The sequence below is a fragment of the Neoarius graeffei genome, chromosome 16, assembly GCF_027579695.1.
Source record: "Neoarius graeffei isolate fNeoGra1 chromosome 16, fNeoGra1.pri, whole genome shotgun sequence".
NCBI lineage: Eukaryota > Metazoa > Chordata > Actinopteri > Siluriformes > Ariidae > Neoarius > Neoarius graeffei.
The window spans coordinates 30,287,417-30,306,390 of NC_083584.1; the positions used below are offsets into that span (position 1 = coordinate 30,287,417).

General features: G+C 42.9%; 1 protein-coding gene across 1 annotated transcript in view; it reads right to left on the reverse strand.

Annotated features, from left to right (window-relative positions):
* cdk6 (cyclin dependent kinase 6) overlaps positions 1-4,339 on the reverse strand; it is a 59,373-nt gene extending 55,034 nt beyond the window's left edge. Inside the window, 3 exon segments of the mRNA XM_060942759.1 lie at positions 2,685-2,851; positions 2,853-3,054; positions 3,749-4,339. Coding sequence (XP_060798742.1) covers positions 2,685-2,851; positions 2,853-2,906 — 221 coding nt within the window. The 5' untranslated portion in view covers positions 2,907-3,054; positions 3,749-4,339.
* Between the last annotated feature and the right edge of the window lie 14,635 nt (positions 4,340-18,974).

Here is an 18,974-nt window from a genome sequence, read left to right on the forward strand (position 1 = left end):
TACTCTGAGGGTAGTCCAAGGCAATGGGCGAGTGCATGGGGCACTTCTGAGCAAATAAACAATGAGCTAAACAGTCACTTAGGGTAACTGCGTCCAAAAAAAAGGTGTTATGTATTCGGTCACGTTGGTTAGATCCTTGTACAACTCATTAAACCTCCGTTAAATCACAGAGATGTGCAAACAACACAATTTCTAATGTTTTAGCTTTTACTTTCTTGAGACGTTGCTGAACATTTTAAGGTGGCTCCTGCATTTTTTTCGACATTTCTGTGGATTAGCGAAATCTGTGGCTCAGCCGTTGTCATCCCTGAATGATGAATTGCAGTCCAATATCAGTGTGCTACTGTAGTTAAGATTCCTACACAGTTGTTACTGTACCTTTCCTTGTCACTAGGGTGGTACCCCCAAGACTGGACTTTTTGTGCCTTTTGTGTGCATCTTTAATCGGGAATGGCGTGTGTCATGTACCTTTAAAGTGTTATTCGAAAAGCTAATTAAAAATACCTTAAGGACCAATCATGTACCTCAATTTTAAATGTATGCTACATTCACGTTAGCCTACCATGTAAAAGATACACATTAAAGACACAAAAGACGTATCCTTCAGGGTACTACTCCAGACACAAGGAAAGGTACAGACTGGTACATTTTTCTATCTGTGCCTCAATCTGAATGCTTTAATTCAATGAAATATAATTATATATTTACTGCTGTGGTTGTTGTTGCCCTCTGGACCTGCTTGATGAAGCCCTGTGACTCACTCCCTGCTGCTGTGGACAGGCCTACATAGACACCCCAAAGATTTGCACTTCCCAACCCTTGATCAGCAGTTTATACCCATGTCTCACCCTTTCTTCAGTGAATAATGCGGACGCTGTTCTCATGTGGATACTACAGACTTGTACCTAAGGACTGCTGCGTAATCATACAGACCATGGTGCTCATACTGAACATCCTTTCAACTTCAAATTATTGTTTGACTTTATAGTAAACTAATCATTTATAATGCTAGAAAAGGATGGATTCCCTTTGAGTCTGGGTCCTAAGAAACATGGACCGCGTAACATTTCGAAAAAGTGAAGCAATCACAGGTCTAGCTCCCCTGCTGGCTGGCTGCAGTATAATCTGTAGCACCTCTCGTGTTTCACTGACAAAATTGCCGATTTCCCATGTCAAAACTGTCTTTCCATCTACAGCGTCTAATTCGAATAGTTTTCCCGATGTTAATATCTGCACATATTATCTAACCACATCAAACAAACTAACTGTTCAAATTATACGCTGTAGATAGAAAGACAGTTTTGACAAGAAACGTGATATTTGGAATGAAGTACTCGACAGTCTTGATGACACGCTGGCTAGGGTGCATCAGTTGCCGTCACTTTCATAAAATCTGATGCATTTTTGTTTGGGTTTTCCTTTTCACCAATAAAGACATCCTGTAAAATTTTTTGACCATATTCAAAAGTCTAATGGTGGCACCATGAGGTTCATTTTTTGCCAAAAAAAATGCTTATTTTATGTTTTCGCGTAAGGTTTGAATCATAATGTTGGACTCCATTTATTGATTTATTGTGACCCAGAGATCATGTTAAGAACATTTGCATTTAATAGGGGCTAGCATATGCATAGGCGGCAAGCTTAAAACCAGGGTTATAACATTGATAGATAACGCTAGCGACACCCTAAAATAAACCTCCAAATATTTTTAGACATTCTAGACATACTGTCTACAGTATCTAAGATATTTGGTATACTCTATAAGATGCCATAATGTTTCATGAAAAGTGATCGAAATTTTGTCATAAAAGTCATAAAATAGCAGCTTTTTCTATAACTTTGAGCTCCTGGTGCCACCATTAAACTTTAGAATTTTGTCAAAATATTTCACCCAGTGTGTTTTCTTACCAAAAGGAACATAAAAACAAAAATGCATCATGATCGGAGAAACTTTTCATTTTTAGGGGGCAACTGATGCACCCTAACGCTGGCCCTTGGTATTAGGAGAAGGGGGTGGGCCCCATCTCTACTGCGCAAACTCTGGCTCTAGACAGCACCAGAAAGTCCCTACTGCGCAAACTCTGCCTCCAAGATGGCGGAGGAAGTTTGGCTTCATTTCGACAGGACTGAACAAGCGTCCATATTTGTTTTGGTTTTTGAATGGTCATTGGTTTCCTCTTTAGACTGAGATTTTTCTTGCCACTGTGGGCCTTAGGGTGGCACGGTGGTGTAGTGGTTAGCGCTGTCGCCTCACAGCAAGAAGGTCCGGGTTCGAGCCCCGTGGCCGGCGAGGGCCTTTCTGTGCGGAGTTTGCATGGTGTCCGCGTGGGTTTCCTCCGGGTGCTCCGGTTTCCCCCACAGTCCAAAGACATGCAGGTTAGGTTAACTGGTGACTCTAAATTGACCGTAGGTGTGAATGTGAGTGTGAATGGTTGTCTGTGTCTATGTGTCAGCCCTGTGATGACCTGGCGACTTGTCCAGGGTGTACCCCGCCTTTCGCCCGTAGTCAGCTGGGATAGGCTCCAGCTTGCCTGCGACCCTGTAGAACAGGATAAAGCGGCTAGAGATAATGAGATGAGATGAGATCAAATACAAATCTACATTCAGGTTGGTTTAAACTGCTTTGTGATCCACTCTGACAAAGTTGAATTTCAAGAGTGCAGAAATCCCCATCCCTTCTTTACCTGACCACGTTTGGGTGCTCGAAAGATTCGAGCTGCCTCAGTACTGCCACCTCGCGGATAGTGGACAGGGGCATGCCCTCCTCTTCGGTCTGCACGCGCACCCGCTTCAGCGCCACGAAGCGTCCGTTCTTCAGGTCGCGCGCCTTATACACCTTCCCGTATGCGCCCCTCTCCGATCTCAGCCACGGGCTCGTACTGCTGGCTTAGACCTTCTTTGTCCATCCTTTTCCCCCCTCTCTGTCTGCTTGGCACGGGCGTCTTTGTGCTCGGATACAGCCCTACCCCGGGGAATCCCGAAAATGGACCCGGTGAGGCTCTTTCACGAAGCCATGATGACCGGGAGTCAGCACCGTTTCTGCACGTGCGTTGCCTGTAGAGAGAGCAAGCGCAAAGCAATGAATGAGTTGAGCACAGGCTACGCTTTAACATCACATCTGTCTCGGGTCCAAACATCTGTTCAGCGCGAGCGTTTGGCCTATATATATATATATATATATATATATATATATATATATATATATATATATATATCACATGCCAGCTGTATAGCTCACAATAAATTCATCATGAAGCAAATGAATCCCTATTGATTACACATTCAGCAATTAAAAAAACAAACATTAAACTATCCCTGTGACACAAACAACAAGACACCGACCATCAGCGATAATGAGGTAAACCTCACTGAGGAGTTCTTAATGGACCGGATATAAAGTTCTGAGATGCTGGACAAAGATGCTCGTGCGTTCCGTCGCCCTGAAATCCCCGAGCACGTGGCTGCCGCCGACTGATTTCATTGTTCACCGGATCAATAAACCGCTGCGGCCAAACGCTCGCGAGCTCCGCGTGCAGACTCCTCGGCTGTTCCGGTGTAATAATCCGGTGTGTATTAAATATATTAAATGTGGTTGAGGATGTGTGCAAAGATGTGTCTGAGAATACATGCAAGGAAGGGAAGGAGGGCGGGGGGGGGGGGGGGGGGGGGGGGGGGGGGGAGCATAATGCAATAAAATAATTGTATAAATAAATACATACATAAATAAATGATAGACTGGGTTACTTACCTTCTTGGTTTCTCAGTGAAATGTAAATCACGCTCACGTTGATTAAAAGGAAAACTGCAAGAAAGAAGCAGCAGGAGCGGGGGGTTTGTATTATTATTATTCTCTCCCCCTTTCTACATCCCGGAGTGTCCTAGCGAGGCCACACAGGTAGTCTGCTGCTGCAGCGCTTTAACCCCCCATCCTCCCCGCTCCAGCGCCTGCGCCACTCCGGCACACCGAGCTCAACTCGGACACTTGCTTTTTCTTTTCTTTTCTTTTCTTTTCTTTCTCCAACCAAGCCCTGAGTGAGCGTGCAAGCAGAGCTGCTTATACCCTCAGCTCGGCGAGGCTACCGTCCGTCCGTCTTCACCCCACGACGCGTTTTTCCCATCTAAGCAGAGAGAGAGAGAGAGAGAGAGAGAGTGCGGTGCGCTGAGCTGCTCGGTGAGCTCGCTCTGCCCGTCGCTTTCCCACGCTGGGCTGAATGTTGCCTCGACCCCCTCCGGAGGAGTTTGACACAGAGCAGGGACGTTTCCGCATTCCTCAGCCGACTACAAAGGCCAGCCGCTTTCTCTCTCGCCTTTTCTCCGCCTGCCCTCCCCTGCTACTTTACAATTCACATCTCTCTCTCTCTCTCTCTCTCTCTCTCTCTCTCTCTGACTGATCAGGAGAGAGCTGATCTATCAGGACTTGACTATTATGAAACCCATTCGGTATAAACTACAGGACTCCGACTCAGATTTGCCATGTTCAAGGCCCAAAGTCAAACGGTTCAATGACAAGCAATCAGTTCAGTGTCAAAGTTTGCATCCCCTTGTGCTTTCATAGTTGCATCTGAAGAAGAAGAAGAACAACAACAATCATCATCATCATCATCATTCCAATAAGGAGCAGTAGCCTAGCCGGACAATAAGCAATACTGGACAATGTGCAATCCCTCTCACATCTCATCTCATTATCTCTAGCCGCTTTATCCTGTTCTACAGGGTCGCAGGCAAGCTGGAGCCTATCCCAGCTGACTACAGGCGAAAGGCGGGGTACTCCCTGGACAAGTCGCCAGGTCATCACAGGGCTGACACATAGACACAGATAACCATTCACACTCACATTCACACCTACGGTCAATTTAGAGTCACCAGTTAACCTAACCTGCATGTCTTTGGACTGTGGGGGAAACCGGAGCACCCGGAGGAAACCCACGTGGACACGGGGAGAACATGCAAACTCCGCACAGAAAGGCCCTCGCCGGCCATGGGCTCGAACCCGGACCTTCTTGCTGTGAGGCAACAGCGCTAACCACTACACCACCGTGCCACCCTTTATTTATTTATTTATTTATTTTTCTTTTGTTCCCCATATCTTATTCTTTTTTATATTTGTATATGTAAATATTTAATTTAATTTATCTAGCAGTTTTTTCTCTATTTTCTATTCTCTGTTTATCCTGTAATGATGCTGCTGGAATTTTAATTTCCCTAAGGGAACCCTCCCAAAGGGATCAATCAAGTTTTATCTTATCTAATCTAATCTCTAAGTTCTAACTTAAATTTGTGTATACAGTAATAGGACAACAATCCAAAACATAAAGCAAGCCAAACTGAAAAATGTTTGAAACGAACCAAAGAAAAGGAGCTCTGATACTCTCACTGTCCCCAGGACTGATTTTTATTTCATGATTTTATATATTATTATTATTATTAGTAGTAGTAGTATATATTTTTAGCCCTGTGATGACCTGGCGACTTGTCCAGGGTGTACCCCGCCTTTTGCCCGCAGTCAGCTGGGATAGGCTCCAGCTTGCCTGCGACCCTGTAGAACAGGATAAAGCGGCTAGAGATAATGAGATGAGATGAGAATTATTATTATTTGATGAACAAAATCTAGAGTTACAACAGAAATGTTGGAAGTCATTCATTGTTCTATTTACTATTAATACAGTAACATGCACTATTTCAGAGCATTAGGCTACTTGTGATAATGAAGTAACATCTTAAACTTAACTCACACTAATTTAACAACTAGTTGAATTTATTCAGATACATTTCTTTGTGGTTGTCATTTTGTCCTATGAATAATAAACCCATGATCCCCTGTTGACTGAATTTCCATAAAGTTTCAAATACTAATTATTAGTTTACAATGATTAATTTTGTCTTCTGTTAAAGGATCAGAATATTCACATACCCTATTGTAAAATATCTCAAACTTTAGAAAGTACAATATACAAAATTCTTAGACACCCTACTTTTAGTCCACACTTTGTTATAGATTATTTGTTTGTTTATTGATGACTACTACATTATCATATCTGTACAAAAACATTTTAGAGTTCTAAACATTACTTTTCCAGCACAAAATTAAATGTTACAGATATATATATATATATATATATATATATATATATATATATATATATATATATATATATATATATATATATATATATATATATATATATATATTTGTATGTCAGTAAAGAAAGCAGTATATTACATAAGAGGCCAATTTTCAGGCAAAAATAAAATAAAATAAATGAAGGCTGCTGGGGTTTGCTGAAAAAAAAAAAAAGAAGAAGCAAGTGTGACAGTCAACATGTCCAGAAGAACTTTCTGGTTCGACAAGATGCTCAGTAAAACCTGCAGCTCATTTCCTTATAAAACTGTTCAAACTGAATTTGATACTACTACTATGTTGTTGTTGTTTTTTCAACAAATGGATGTCACACCAAATGTTGACTTTGTTTCGTTTATTACAGTTTACTGCTCTTTATGGTATCATTTTAAACGTAGAAACATTTAATTAAATTATTTCTGAATGCCTCCTTGCTCTACAGCATTTCTTTGCATGTGCCTAAAGTTTTTGCACAGTGCATGCTGAAGTATTTCTACAGCCATGTTAACGTTTTCTCAATAAATAACTTTGAGGCTCGAGGAACTATATTTGAATTCACACTTATTAAATACCCACAGAAACTGAATGGTTCATCATTTCGGTGAGCATGGTGCAGTGTAAGGCCATTTTCTTACCCCATCCCTAACCTCTCCCCAAAAATTCCTCATTTGCATCACAAAGCACACTTTTCACACAATGCCTTCTGAACCAATAACTGTAAATGGCTTGTTTTACATTTATATATCACCTTTTGTTCATTTTCAATGAACTCTGGGAGCCACTGCCCAGCTTGAATACATTAGCATGAATATCTCTTGACATGGAACAGCAATCTAATTAAAACAGTTGTGTGTGTGTTATGCAGACCCATTTATCAGACATAAATCAGAAGTAAAAAGACAAATTTACATGATATATGTGATGTGTCATAAAACAAAATACAAGCAATGAAATGTGTACCCCAGAGACATTGGTGGGTACAATGAGAACTGGTGAATTGAGACATTGTTGAATAGACAGTATTCATTGTAGAATATAGTGAATATATTATATGTCTCAACAAAGATGTTAACAGGTCATGCAAATAAATATATACTGCATAATACATTTAAAAATCCCTAAATATGCACATGTGCTCCTGTGTGACCTGTTATTTAGGATGGTTCTAAAACACTACCATACTGATTGGCCTCTTTACAAGAGCTTCACAAAACACTTTGGCAGTTAATGATAACATGAAGACTAAACAGTCTGTTAAATGTGCCATTATGATGGCCAAATGCTGGAGTGATAAAGCAGTGTTCTGTTGTTCCTTGTTTCTTTGTGGTTGGTGTCATAGTTCCTGACTCTCTCTCTCTCTCTCTCTCTGTATATATATATATATATATATATATATATATATATATATATATATATATATATATATATACAGATATATATACATATATATATATATATATATAAAAAGTACCCAAATTTATCAAAACAATTCATCAATTTCCCCACAAGTGAGAGATTGAGAAATATGTCACGGTCATGGTTCTCGATGTCCCAGATGTAGCTTGTATGAAAAATACGAGTCATCATATATATATGATGACTTGTATTTTTCATACATATATTTTTCATTCATATATATATATATATATATATATATATATATATATATATATATATATATATATATATATATATATATATATATATGATGACTCGTATTTTTCATACAAGCTACATCTGGGACATCGAGAACCATGACCGTGACATATTTCTCAATCTCTCACTTGTGGGGAAATTGATGAATTGTTTTGATAAATTTAGGTACTTTTTGTTTGTGAAGGTGTCTGTATAATAAAAAGAAAATCACACGTTCACTTGAAGATATAAAGGTTATCTTCTCATGTTGAAAAACTCGCATTTTTCATCCAAAATACACTGCAGATCTGAGTGACATATTTCCTGATATTTCACTCCGATGACATCACCCCAGTGTTTTCCCGCTGACTAGACAGGCGTTGTGAAAATGGTGAACCGGTTCAGAATTTAAATTATTTTTGATTAACTTGCGTATTGTTTTCTGGATGTGTCCATATAACATGAAGAACATTCCACGGTAGCATGAATATATGAAGTTTATCTTCTCGTGTTGAAAAATATTTTCACTTGTTCGCTTCACTCACTTGTGAAATATACATTCACCACTCGGCCAAGGCTCATTGATTCACATGGGGCATGAAGGCTAGCCCATATGGTTCAATCCCACAGAAGAGCTACAGCACAAACTGCTGAAAAAGTTACTGCTGGCTGAAACAGAAAAGTGTCAGCATTAACTTTTTCAGCAGTTTGTGCTACAGTAACTCTTCTATGGGATTGGATGATATGGGCTAGCCTTTGTGCCCCATGTGAATCAATGAGCCTTTGACAAACATGACCCTGTTGCAGGTTCTCCAGCTGTCCTTCCTTGGACTACTTTTGGTAGGTACTAACTACTGCATACCAGGAACACCCCAGAAGATGTGCCATTTTGGAGATGCTCAGACCCAGACATCTAGCCATCACAATTTGGCCCTTATCAAAGTCACTCAGATCATTACGCTTGGCCATTTTTCCTGCTGCCAACACATCAACTTCAAGAACTGACTGTTCTCTTGCTGCCTAATATATCCCACCCCCTGACAGGTGCCATTGTAATGAAATAATCAATGTTATTCAGTTCACCCATCAGTGGTTATAATGTTATGGCTGATCGGTATATTCTCAAAGGCAACCCAGGAGCACCTTGATTTATCTACAATGCAAAAAAAAGAGTGGTTTTTATTTCAATCACAATTAATGTGTAAATAATACAATGTGAAGCTACAGATGGTGTAATCTGGCTGACACGGCTTCATCAAAGATTTTCAGAGCAGTTGAAGTGACAAACACCGAAGTTATTTGAGAAGCAAGAGTCACAGATGGGCCTCTCACTGTCTATGTAAAAGAGACTCTCTCCAGTCCTGTGTGAGTGCAAAGCAGGTGACATATGGTCATATTCTCTTTCAACTCCAGACACATCAAGCCAGAGCTCCGCTCTGCAATACGACCACCTCTAGGATTGCCTTTCCCAAATCAAACCTCCCCTCCACTCAGAAAGCCAGCAGGTGTGAAAGGGATGCTAATGGCCTCATGTTACCTACTACATTTAGGCAGGGTGTGTCTCTGACTACTTTTAGTGCATTTCAAATGTGTAAGGGAGCACAGTCAGGTTTTTAAAGTTTGGGGGAAGGGGGAGCAGACATCTGGTAAAATCACTGTCACACCTAACATATAAGAGTGATGTACATTTTCTCTCCAAATAAGTAAGAAATTGTAAAATGGATACTATACTATAATGTATTGTTTATATCCTGGCTTTAAGCTTACTTTTTGACATTTTAATGTGGGCTTAAATAGATTATTCATAGTTGCTTTTGGACAGTGCTATTTACGAATACTTTAATGGTTGAACCATTGGAATTTTATTCACTAACAATTTAATTTAATTTCTAGTTTTAACCATTTTTACTTTCGAAGTATATTTTACACAAGTCACATTTGAATAAAGATGAATCATCTGCTGTATGCAAAGTCTATTATTTTGGAAATTCAAAGGCAATAATCAAGGCAGATGTGAATATTCAAAGTAGACTTTATGTGTCATAAATTTGCATGATTTCCATAATGATGCTATTTAACCTGAAAACCATAAATGATGGTAAATTGCCCAATTCTGCCTGCATGTCTTAAAACCTCATCTCATCTCATTTCATTACCTGTAGCTGCTTTATCCTGTTCTACAGGGTCGCAGGCAAGCTGGAGCCTATCCCAGCTGACTACGGGCGAAAGGCGGGGTACACCCTGGACAAGTCGCCAGGTCATCACAGGGCTGACACATAGACACAGACAACCATTCACATTCACATTCACGGTCAATTTAGAGTCACCAGTTAACCTAACCTGCATGTCTTTGGACTGTGGGGGAAACCGGAGCACCCGGAGGAAACCCACGCAGACACAGGGAGAACATGCAAACTCCGTACAGAAAGGCCCTCGCTGGCCACGGGGCTCGAACCCAGGACCTTCTTGCTGTGAGGCGACAGCGCTAACCACTACACCACCGTGCCGCCAAGTTTGCTGGTTCGTTAACAAAAAACCCAGAAAGTGAATCATTTGGCATGTTACTTCGTTCAGACTTTTAATTGCTAAGATACAAGCTATTAACACAGTAAACTAAATAAGATTTATATTTTATAGCTTATCTTTTAGCTATATATAAATAAATACCTCTTACAGCCTTTCGATTTCATAATATCGGTGAAATTTAGTTCCCTCTGAAATTTGGTCATTGTGATATATGTTTATTTCTGTAATATCGAACAAAAAGAAAAAAAAACAGGTCATTCTGTATCTCGGAAGTTATTTAATTTAAGGGGATTCCCTAGCAAATAATATGCATGAAATCGCTTGCTTCGCGCAGTCAAGCAGACAGAGAAAGTCTGTGCGCGCATGTGCAGGTTTACCTTCTTATTCTTTTGGGTTTTATGGAAGCTGGCATCCACAGTGTTGCATTACTGCCATCTACAGGTTTACCTTGACTGTGCACTGACAGTTACATTATTCTGTCATTAAACGAACAGCTGATCACACCGAGGTGCTCGCTGACCGCCGATATTTATTAGTTTGGTCCTGCGTTTCCTTTCCTTCGCAACATAACATCTTTTCTTCTCGCTTTCCATTATTGTAGTCAATCTTTCATGTTTCATTTGCACACTCACATCCTCCATTTTTCTTTCTTTTTATTTTCTCTCCTGTTTCAAATTTGTGTCCCACAATGCCTTGCATGAACGGGAAAAGCTCACCATGTGATGCATGACATATCTTGAATTGGGTCATGTTGAAGCAGGAAAAAATAGTGGAGAATTTAGAGCCACGTGGCCCTAGTCTGGCTAACGCGACTTCAAAGCTCTGCGAGCATTTGGTCTGGCAAAGATATTAAGCCCAACCGTTTCCCAAAGTGCGTGGTTGACCCGCCTCCCTGAAGTGCCTCAGTTTGCTACTGGTCGAAGCCAGAAAAGGCTGTGACGAAGCTTAAACCAATCACATCACTCTTTCCTCTGACGTATGTGATGCGACGGGGCTAACTGGTAGATTAAACTCTTACCGAAGCCAGTCGGGAGCAAGGCGAAAACGTCCTTCCTTTCAATAAATACCTCCAGGGCTGCTCTTTGCTCCGTTTTCAATGAGAACTTGCTCCATGTTCGTAATGTTTCTAGTGAATGAAGCGCTTCCGGCATAGATTCTGTAAACAATCTGTGGCTTCCGGTCGCAGTTCTACTACGTCACTGCCTTGAACACACCTCTACCCAGGGCAGTTGGAGATGCTCAAAGTTGATTGGCTCCCGATTTTTCGGGAGCTTGGAAGAGCTGTAGATAGCTTGCCTTGCCAGACTAAGCTCGCAACAGGCCCTCGTGTTGCGTCACACTTAGGATGGGCGGGCCCAGGCTAACGTGGCCCTAAATTCATTAATTGTTCTGTTAAAAATAAATAAATAAATAAATAAAATTGGAAGTCTGTGATTTGAATTCAATAGCTTTCAGTCCACTAAACAAAAATAATTGGGTGTCAGGGAAAATTCTTTTTATGACCTACACTTGAAAAATCTGAAAGGTAGTCTACCTTTAATAAATAAAAGACCTATCCAGAGCTTCTGAAAAGGGTTGCCAGTGGAAAAGGACTACCTCTGGGCTCTCAAGTGAGTGAATGGCATCTAGGAGGTGAGCCCAGTACACCGGGATTCACTGCTGAACCCTCTAGAGATGTCTGGGCCTATTAACAAAACATCAAAGAAAAGGGCACTCATTTGATAACCCAGAAGACGCCACCACTCACCTGACCATCCTACAGAGTCTAAGCACCATGTCTCAGGTGTGCGATTAAGGGATATTAACATCTAGTCCTATGTAACAGACCTTTATAAATATTTTTTCAAAATTTAATATCAAGGTATTCATTCATCTAAACTTTAAGTATCATCTTTATCTTGGTTAGGTTTGGTGGCTCCAGAGTTCATCCTAGGAACACTGGGTATAAGGTATGAACACCCTGAATTGAATTATTTATGATCACACTGTCCAGTGTCACCCAGATGAGGATGGGTTCCCTTTTGAGTCTGGTTTCTCTCAAGGTTTCTTCCTCATGTCATCCGAGGGAGTTTTTCCTTGCCACCGATGCCTCTGGCTTGTTCATTAGGGATACATTTATAAATTCATATACGCAGGGGTTAAATTGGGATTGGTTATGTGGGGGGGCTCTGCCTCGTACCCGCCCCTGCCCCCGCCGCCCTGCCCCAATATACTTTTTGGAAAATAACCCTCTAATTTGATAACCATATCATATTGCACAGAGATATACACCTTATCTGTGTGTTGTAGGCCTATGTGTGTCTTGTAGTGCCCCCCTACACATTATGGCAGTTTGAATGTAGATTGGTTGGCCAATGTAACAGATTGTACAGGTTGTTGTACATTGGTTTGAAGGAAATGATTAGTGGGGGGTCTGGGGGTCCTCCCCCAGAAGTTTTTTATTATCATACATGTTATTTGCTGAATTCTGGTGCATTTTAATAAGTTGTTAGCTGACTTTACAGAGGTAGGTTGAGCAATATCATGTTAAATCTTGTCACATGCCTACAGGTGAAAAATGTGAAGGAGAAATGTTCAGTGAGAAAATTTGAAGGCTTGCACAATCTTAAACCAAAACAGTTGATTTATTTTGGAGAATAAATGTTAAATATGCCAAAACACTGTCAGTCAAATTGTCAATCAAATATATTCATGCAGTGAATGCAACCAAATACAAACAACACTATAACATTGGAAGCATTTATTATTATTGTTATTATTATGTATTCAATTATTTATTTGGCATGTGGTGCTTTTTGTATTGTCTAGAACATACATAAGATGAGCATATTATAGCAGCAAAATAGAAGCACAATCATTTGAATGCAGCAAAAGTTTTGCTGCATTCAAATGATTGTGCTTCTATTTTGCTGCTATAATATGCTCATCTTATGTATGTTCTAGACAATACAAAAAGCACCACATGCCAAATAAATAATTGAATACATAATAATAATAATAATAACAATAATAATTACACTAATAATACACTAATAATATTAACAATAAATAATAATAAATTAACATTAAATTAAATATTAACAATAAATAATAAAACACTAATAATATTAACAATACAGTGAACATAATCATTATCATATTTTTTATTATTAAAAACAAAATATCAAATAATACTGAAGAGGGGAAAAAATCTCTCGGCTTGGCTTCGCGAACGAAGATTTTATGAAGGGCATTGTCCACGACGACTGCAGGCTCGCTCGTGGCTGATGAGTCCGATGCGGGACAGGCAGGTCCGGCCGCATCAGCTGCAATCGAAAGTGATGTCAGGTACCGCTGCTGAAATTTCCCGTTCTTTCCTTCTGCGACGCTTCTCCCGCAGGTTCTCACAGTGGGATTCCTCGAAGGAGGAGATGGCCTGGTGAATGGTGTAGCGCCAGGCGACACGGTCAGCAGCGAGGATAGACCACTGGTTGTGATCAATGTGACAGGCACCTTGTGACTTCTTCAGGGAGTCTTTGTAGCGTTTCCTTGGTGCCCCTCTGTCACGGTGACCAGTGGAGAGTTCGCCATACAGGGCTATCTTGGGCAGGCGATGATCCTCCATTCTGGAGACGTGCCCTGCCCAGCGTAGCTGCGACTTCAGCAACATAGCCTCGATGCTGGTGATCTCCGCTTGTGTAAGGACGTCGACATTTGAGACGTACTCGCTCCAGTGGATGTTGAAAATGGTGCGGAGACAGCGCTGATGGAAACGCTCGAGGAGTCATAGGTGGTGACGATAGGTTACCCACGACTCAGAGCCATACAAGAGGGTGGTGAGAACGACAGCTTTGTACACTCTGATCTTGGTGCCCCTTTTCAAGTGTTTGTTTGACCACACTCTGTTGTACAGTCTGCCAAAAGCGCTGTTTGCCTTGGCCAGTCTGTTGTCGACTTCTTTGTCGATCTTGGCATCAGATGAGATGACACACCCCAGGTAGGTAAACTGGTGTACTGTTTTCAGCTCAGTCTCACCGATGGTGATGTGAGGAGGGCGGTACTCTACCCGAGGTGCGGGCTGGTGGAGGACCTCAGTCTTCTTCAAGCTGACCTCGAGTCTGAAGAGCTGGGCAGCTTCTGCAAAGCAGGACGTAAGGCGCTGCAGGGCTCTTTCAGTGTGAGCGACGAGGGTAGCGTCGTCAGCAAAGAGGAGGTCTCTGATCAGCTGCTCATGTGTCTTTGTTCGGGCTTGGAGCCTCCTTAGATTGAACAGACTGCCATCCAGGCGGTAGCGAATGTAGACTGCGTCTTCATCGTCAAGGTCTTCCATGGCCTGCTTTAGCATCATGCTGAAGAAAATGCTGAACAGTGTTGGTGCGAGGACACATCCCTGTTTTACACCGTTGATGATGGGAAAGGGCTCTGAGAGGTTGCTGTTTACTCTGACTTGGCCGCTCTGGTCTTCATGCAACTGAATGATCATACTGAGAAACTTTGGAGGGCAGCTGAGGCGCTCCATGATCATCCACAGTCCCTTCCTGCTCACTGTGTCGAACGCTTTCGTAAGGTCCACAAACGTTGCATACAGTCCCATGTTTTGCTCCCGGCATTTCTCTTGGAGCTGCCTGAGGACGAAGACCATGTCTGTGGTGCCCCGGTTTGCTCTGAAGCCACATTGGGATTCTGGGAGGTGGTCTTCTGCGATGGCAGGTATCAACCTGTTCAGGAGCACTCGGGCAAGGATTTTGCCAGCGATGGACAGCAGAGTGATTCCCCGGTAGTTGGAGCAGTCTGACTTCTCCCCCTTGTTTTTGTACAAGGTGACGATGACTGCATCTCGGAGGTCACTTGCCAATTGTCCTTGCTCCCAATAGCAGACAAGGAGTTCGAGGAGTTTGCTGTGCAACGCTGGGCCTCCATCTTTCCATATCTCTGGAGGAATGCCGTCAATGCCTGCTGCCTTTCCACTCTTTAACTGGTCTATGGCTTCAGTGAGCTCCTCCATGGTGGGAGGTACATCCAATTCCTCTTTAACTGGTAGTTGAGGAATGCGATTGACAGCTGGGTCCTGGACAACTCGGTCAGCGCTGAAGAGGGCCTGGAAGTGCTCGGCCCAACGGCCCAGTATAGCCGTTCCGTCTGTGAGGAGCGCCTCACCGTCCGCACTGCGCAGAGGACTCTGGACGTGGTGGGTGGGGCCATAAACTGCCTTAAGAGCTTCGTAGAAGCCTCTATAGTCACCAGCGTCTGCGCATTTCTGAGTTCTTTCTGTGAGGTTGTTCCACCACTCGTTCTGTATGACTCGAAGTTTGCACTGGAGGTCGCTGCAGATGAGACGGAAGGCAGCTTTCTTCACTGGACAGGACGACTGGGCCAGATGGGCCTGGTGGGCTGATCTCTTCTTCGCTAACAGTCGTTGGATTTCCTCGTTGTTCTCGTCGAACCAGTCTTTGTTCTTCTTGGTGATAAACCCCAGGACTTCTTCGGAAGTCTGCAGGATGGCTGTCTTTAGGTGTTTCCAGAGTGATTCAGGTGAAGGATCTTCTGGGCAGTTGTTTTCAAGCTTGGACTGTAAGTCTGCCTGGAGGTCAGCTTTCACTTCAGCTGACTGTAGCTTGCTGAGCTTGAATTTCTTCTTGGGTGGCCCTCCTTTCCTTGGTTTAGGCTTGAAGTGCAGCCTGAGCTTGCAGCGCACTAGGCGATGGTCAGTGTGACATTCTGCGCTGGGCATCACTCTGGTGTGATGGACATCTCGGTGGTCTCGTTGGCGCACTAGAACATAGTCAATGAGGTGCAAGTGTTTGGACCGAGGGTGCATCCAGGTTGTCTTCAAACTGTCCTTTTGCTGGAAGATGGTGTTGGTGATGACAAGTTGCTGCTCCATGCAGAACTCAAGCAGCAAGCGCCTGTTGTCGTTGCAGTTACCAATGCCGTGTCTACCAAGAACTCCTTTCCAGGCAACTGCATCTTGGCCCACTCTGGCGTTGAAGTCGCCAAGGATTATCACCTTGTCGTCTGCAGGGGTGCTTTGAAGGAGGCTGCGCAGCTCGGAGTAGAACTTGTCCTTTTCCGCAGGTTCAGCTTGAAGGGTGGGGGCGTACACACTGAAGAGAGTGGCGCACTTCTTGTTCTTCAAATGGAGGCGCATGGACATGATGCGGTCGGAATGACCGATGGGCAGATTTACCAGCTTGGAAGCGATGGAAGTTTTCAGCATGAAGCCGACTCCGGAGAGGCGCCTTTCTGCTGCCGGTTTCCCTGACCAGAAGAGGGTGTATCCGGCGCCTTGCTCCTGTAGGCTGCCTTCATCTGGGAAGCGAACTTCGCTGAGAGCAGCAATGTCTATATTCAACCTGGACAGTTCGTGTGCAATCAGGGCAGAGCGACGTTCAGGTCTATTGCTGTCTTCTTGATCAAGCATGGTTCTAATGTTCCAGCATGCCAATGTCAGTGCGTTTGCACCCTTACAGGTGGGTGCGTACCTTTTTCCTTTAGTTCTTGTTTGACCGCTGGGAAGATGCCCGTTGGCCGCGGCAAGCCAACTGGGGGGATGGGAGACGAGCTTTGGTTAGGCCACCTTTTCTAGGCCCCTCTCCGTGTGGAGCAAGCAGTGCGTCCTTAGAGAAGGCTGCTTGGTCGTTCAGGGTGTGCCGAGTGATGTTGTCGTCCCTAGGTCAACGTCAGGCGACCAATATCCTGAACCGCCTGCATGCAGGATTGGAACTGCGGCTGCCAGCGACATCTTTCACCTGCCGTTTTCACCCCTTTCCCGTCGCTACAGGACTTTGGTAAAGTTGGTGGCAAGCGGACGTGGACGAGTCCTTCAAGCCTGCGCAGTGGAGTTTTATGGTGAAGTGCAGTGTGCGCGGTACTGGCCCCACCCTTTACACCCGTGGTTCAACTGCCATAGCCTAGCAAGCTGGGACGGTGACAACGAGGTCCTCGGGTCGTAGGTTTTCCATCAGACTGTCCTTGTCCTAGCCTCTGGCTCAAAAACCTTCCACGGAGGCACGGGGAACATGTTGGCCGTTGAGATCATCTAGGATCACTTCCGCCCTGGCCGGTGACTTCCTGAAGAAGTTCGTACGCCCAGTGATGCAATGTTAGACATCACCCCCTCACATGGTTTAGCCCGCCAGCTGAAGCGGTGTACCAGGGCGTGGCGCTTGGAGCCAACATGTGAGAGATTTAGGGGATGAGTGGGGGCCAGTGGTGCCCGTCCACCCTACAAGTAGGGAGCAGCGTGCCAGACACCAAAGGTACTACCCCTCCTGCAGAGCCCCTACGCCAAAACACATACTGTCTAAAAATAAAAACACAACATATTTAGATCAGTATTATTTTTTCCCCTCTTCAGTATTATTTGATATTTTGTTTTTAATAATAAAAAATATGATAATGATTATCTCCCCCTTCCCCCTGGCTAATTTCTGTCGATAACTGGGGACTATGGAAATTGAACTCGCCAAATGCACAGACAGTTCATTCAAGCACCTCTGATGGATTAGGATCGTATGCAGGTAAAAGGGGAGACGGTGTACGGAGAAAATTATAAACAAGTCACAACGCTGAAACACAAGCCCAAAAACCCACAAACCACGACTTCTGATTTTTTTTTAAAGCGAGCTCACAAAAAAAGAAACCCCAAAGTCGCTTATAAAAAGCGGAATTGGCAACCCACGCAGTGTTCCAGAAACCAGAATCTCTGATCGCAAGTTCTGTTCTAAATAGCTTTGACAGGTCGTCTTGTTATCAGGAAAACTATGATCTATCTCATAAAAGTCATGGGTTTATTGATTAATAAAATGATATTTAATTATTCAGAACTGAAAATCGTGAAAAGGGTTTGTTGCTTTTGATGTGTGCGTGATCATATGCCATCCGCTCCGAGCTTATGTGCCGGGGCTCAGCCCCGGACAGCCCCGGCCCAATTTAACCCCTGCATATATGCAAAATCTATATCTAGAATTCAGTGGCAAACCATTATTATTAGAGCTGGGACTTCAGTCTAGCCAAAACTTAGCCAGACACACCAAAAAAACAACAAGGCAAAGGATTTTCCAAGGGATTTGTGACAGGCTGTCAGGTTACTCCATTGTGTGTAGTTATCGATATTGACTTAAAAAGTAACTAAGTAAATTACACAAGGAAATGAATACTTAAGTCTGAGTGAAAAATACTGTGGCGACCGTGCATGAAAGAAGAGTCTAGAGACAGAAATATTAGTTTCTCGGTCATTAGCCTGTGCTACTTGCTCTCAATAGCACTGGATTGACTGCTTTATTAGCATTTGCTAACACTACTGATGAACGCTACACCGGCTGGAAGGTTACGTCACTGCTGCGCTGATGGTGCCGGCTCGTGTTTAAGCTCGCGTTAGCCTTTGAGGAGGCCTAGGGTGATACATTTTTGGTCCTTCCTAATATAAATCAAAATCTGATTGGTTAATTCATCTGTCACTTTCTACATAAACATACTCTGCCATGGCCTTCTGTCCCGGCAATGAAGTCCTAACCAATGAGTGAGCCAGCTCTAAACTCTTCTCAGCCTAAAGACAACAAACAAAAAATTTCACTGGATAACTCTATTTTACTGTTTTCAGGGCAGTAACATTTTCATTTCTGAAGCAAATTTGATAGAAAATGAGGCCAAATTAGAGTTAGAAGAGAAGATTTAGAATGAAATTATGAAAGAAATTAAAGAATGAAATAAATTA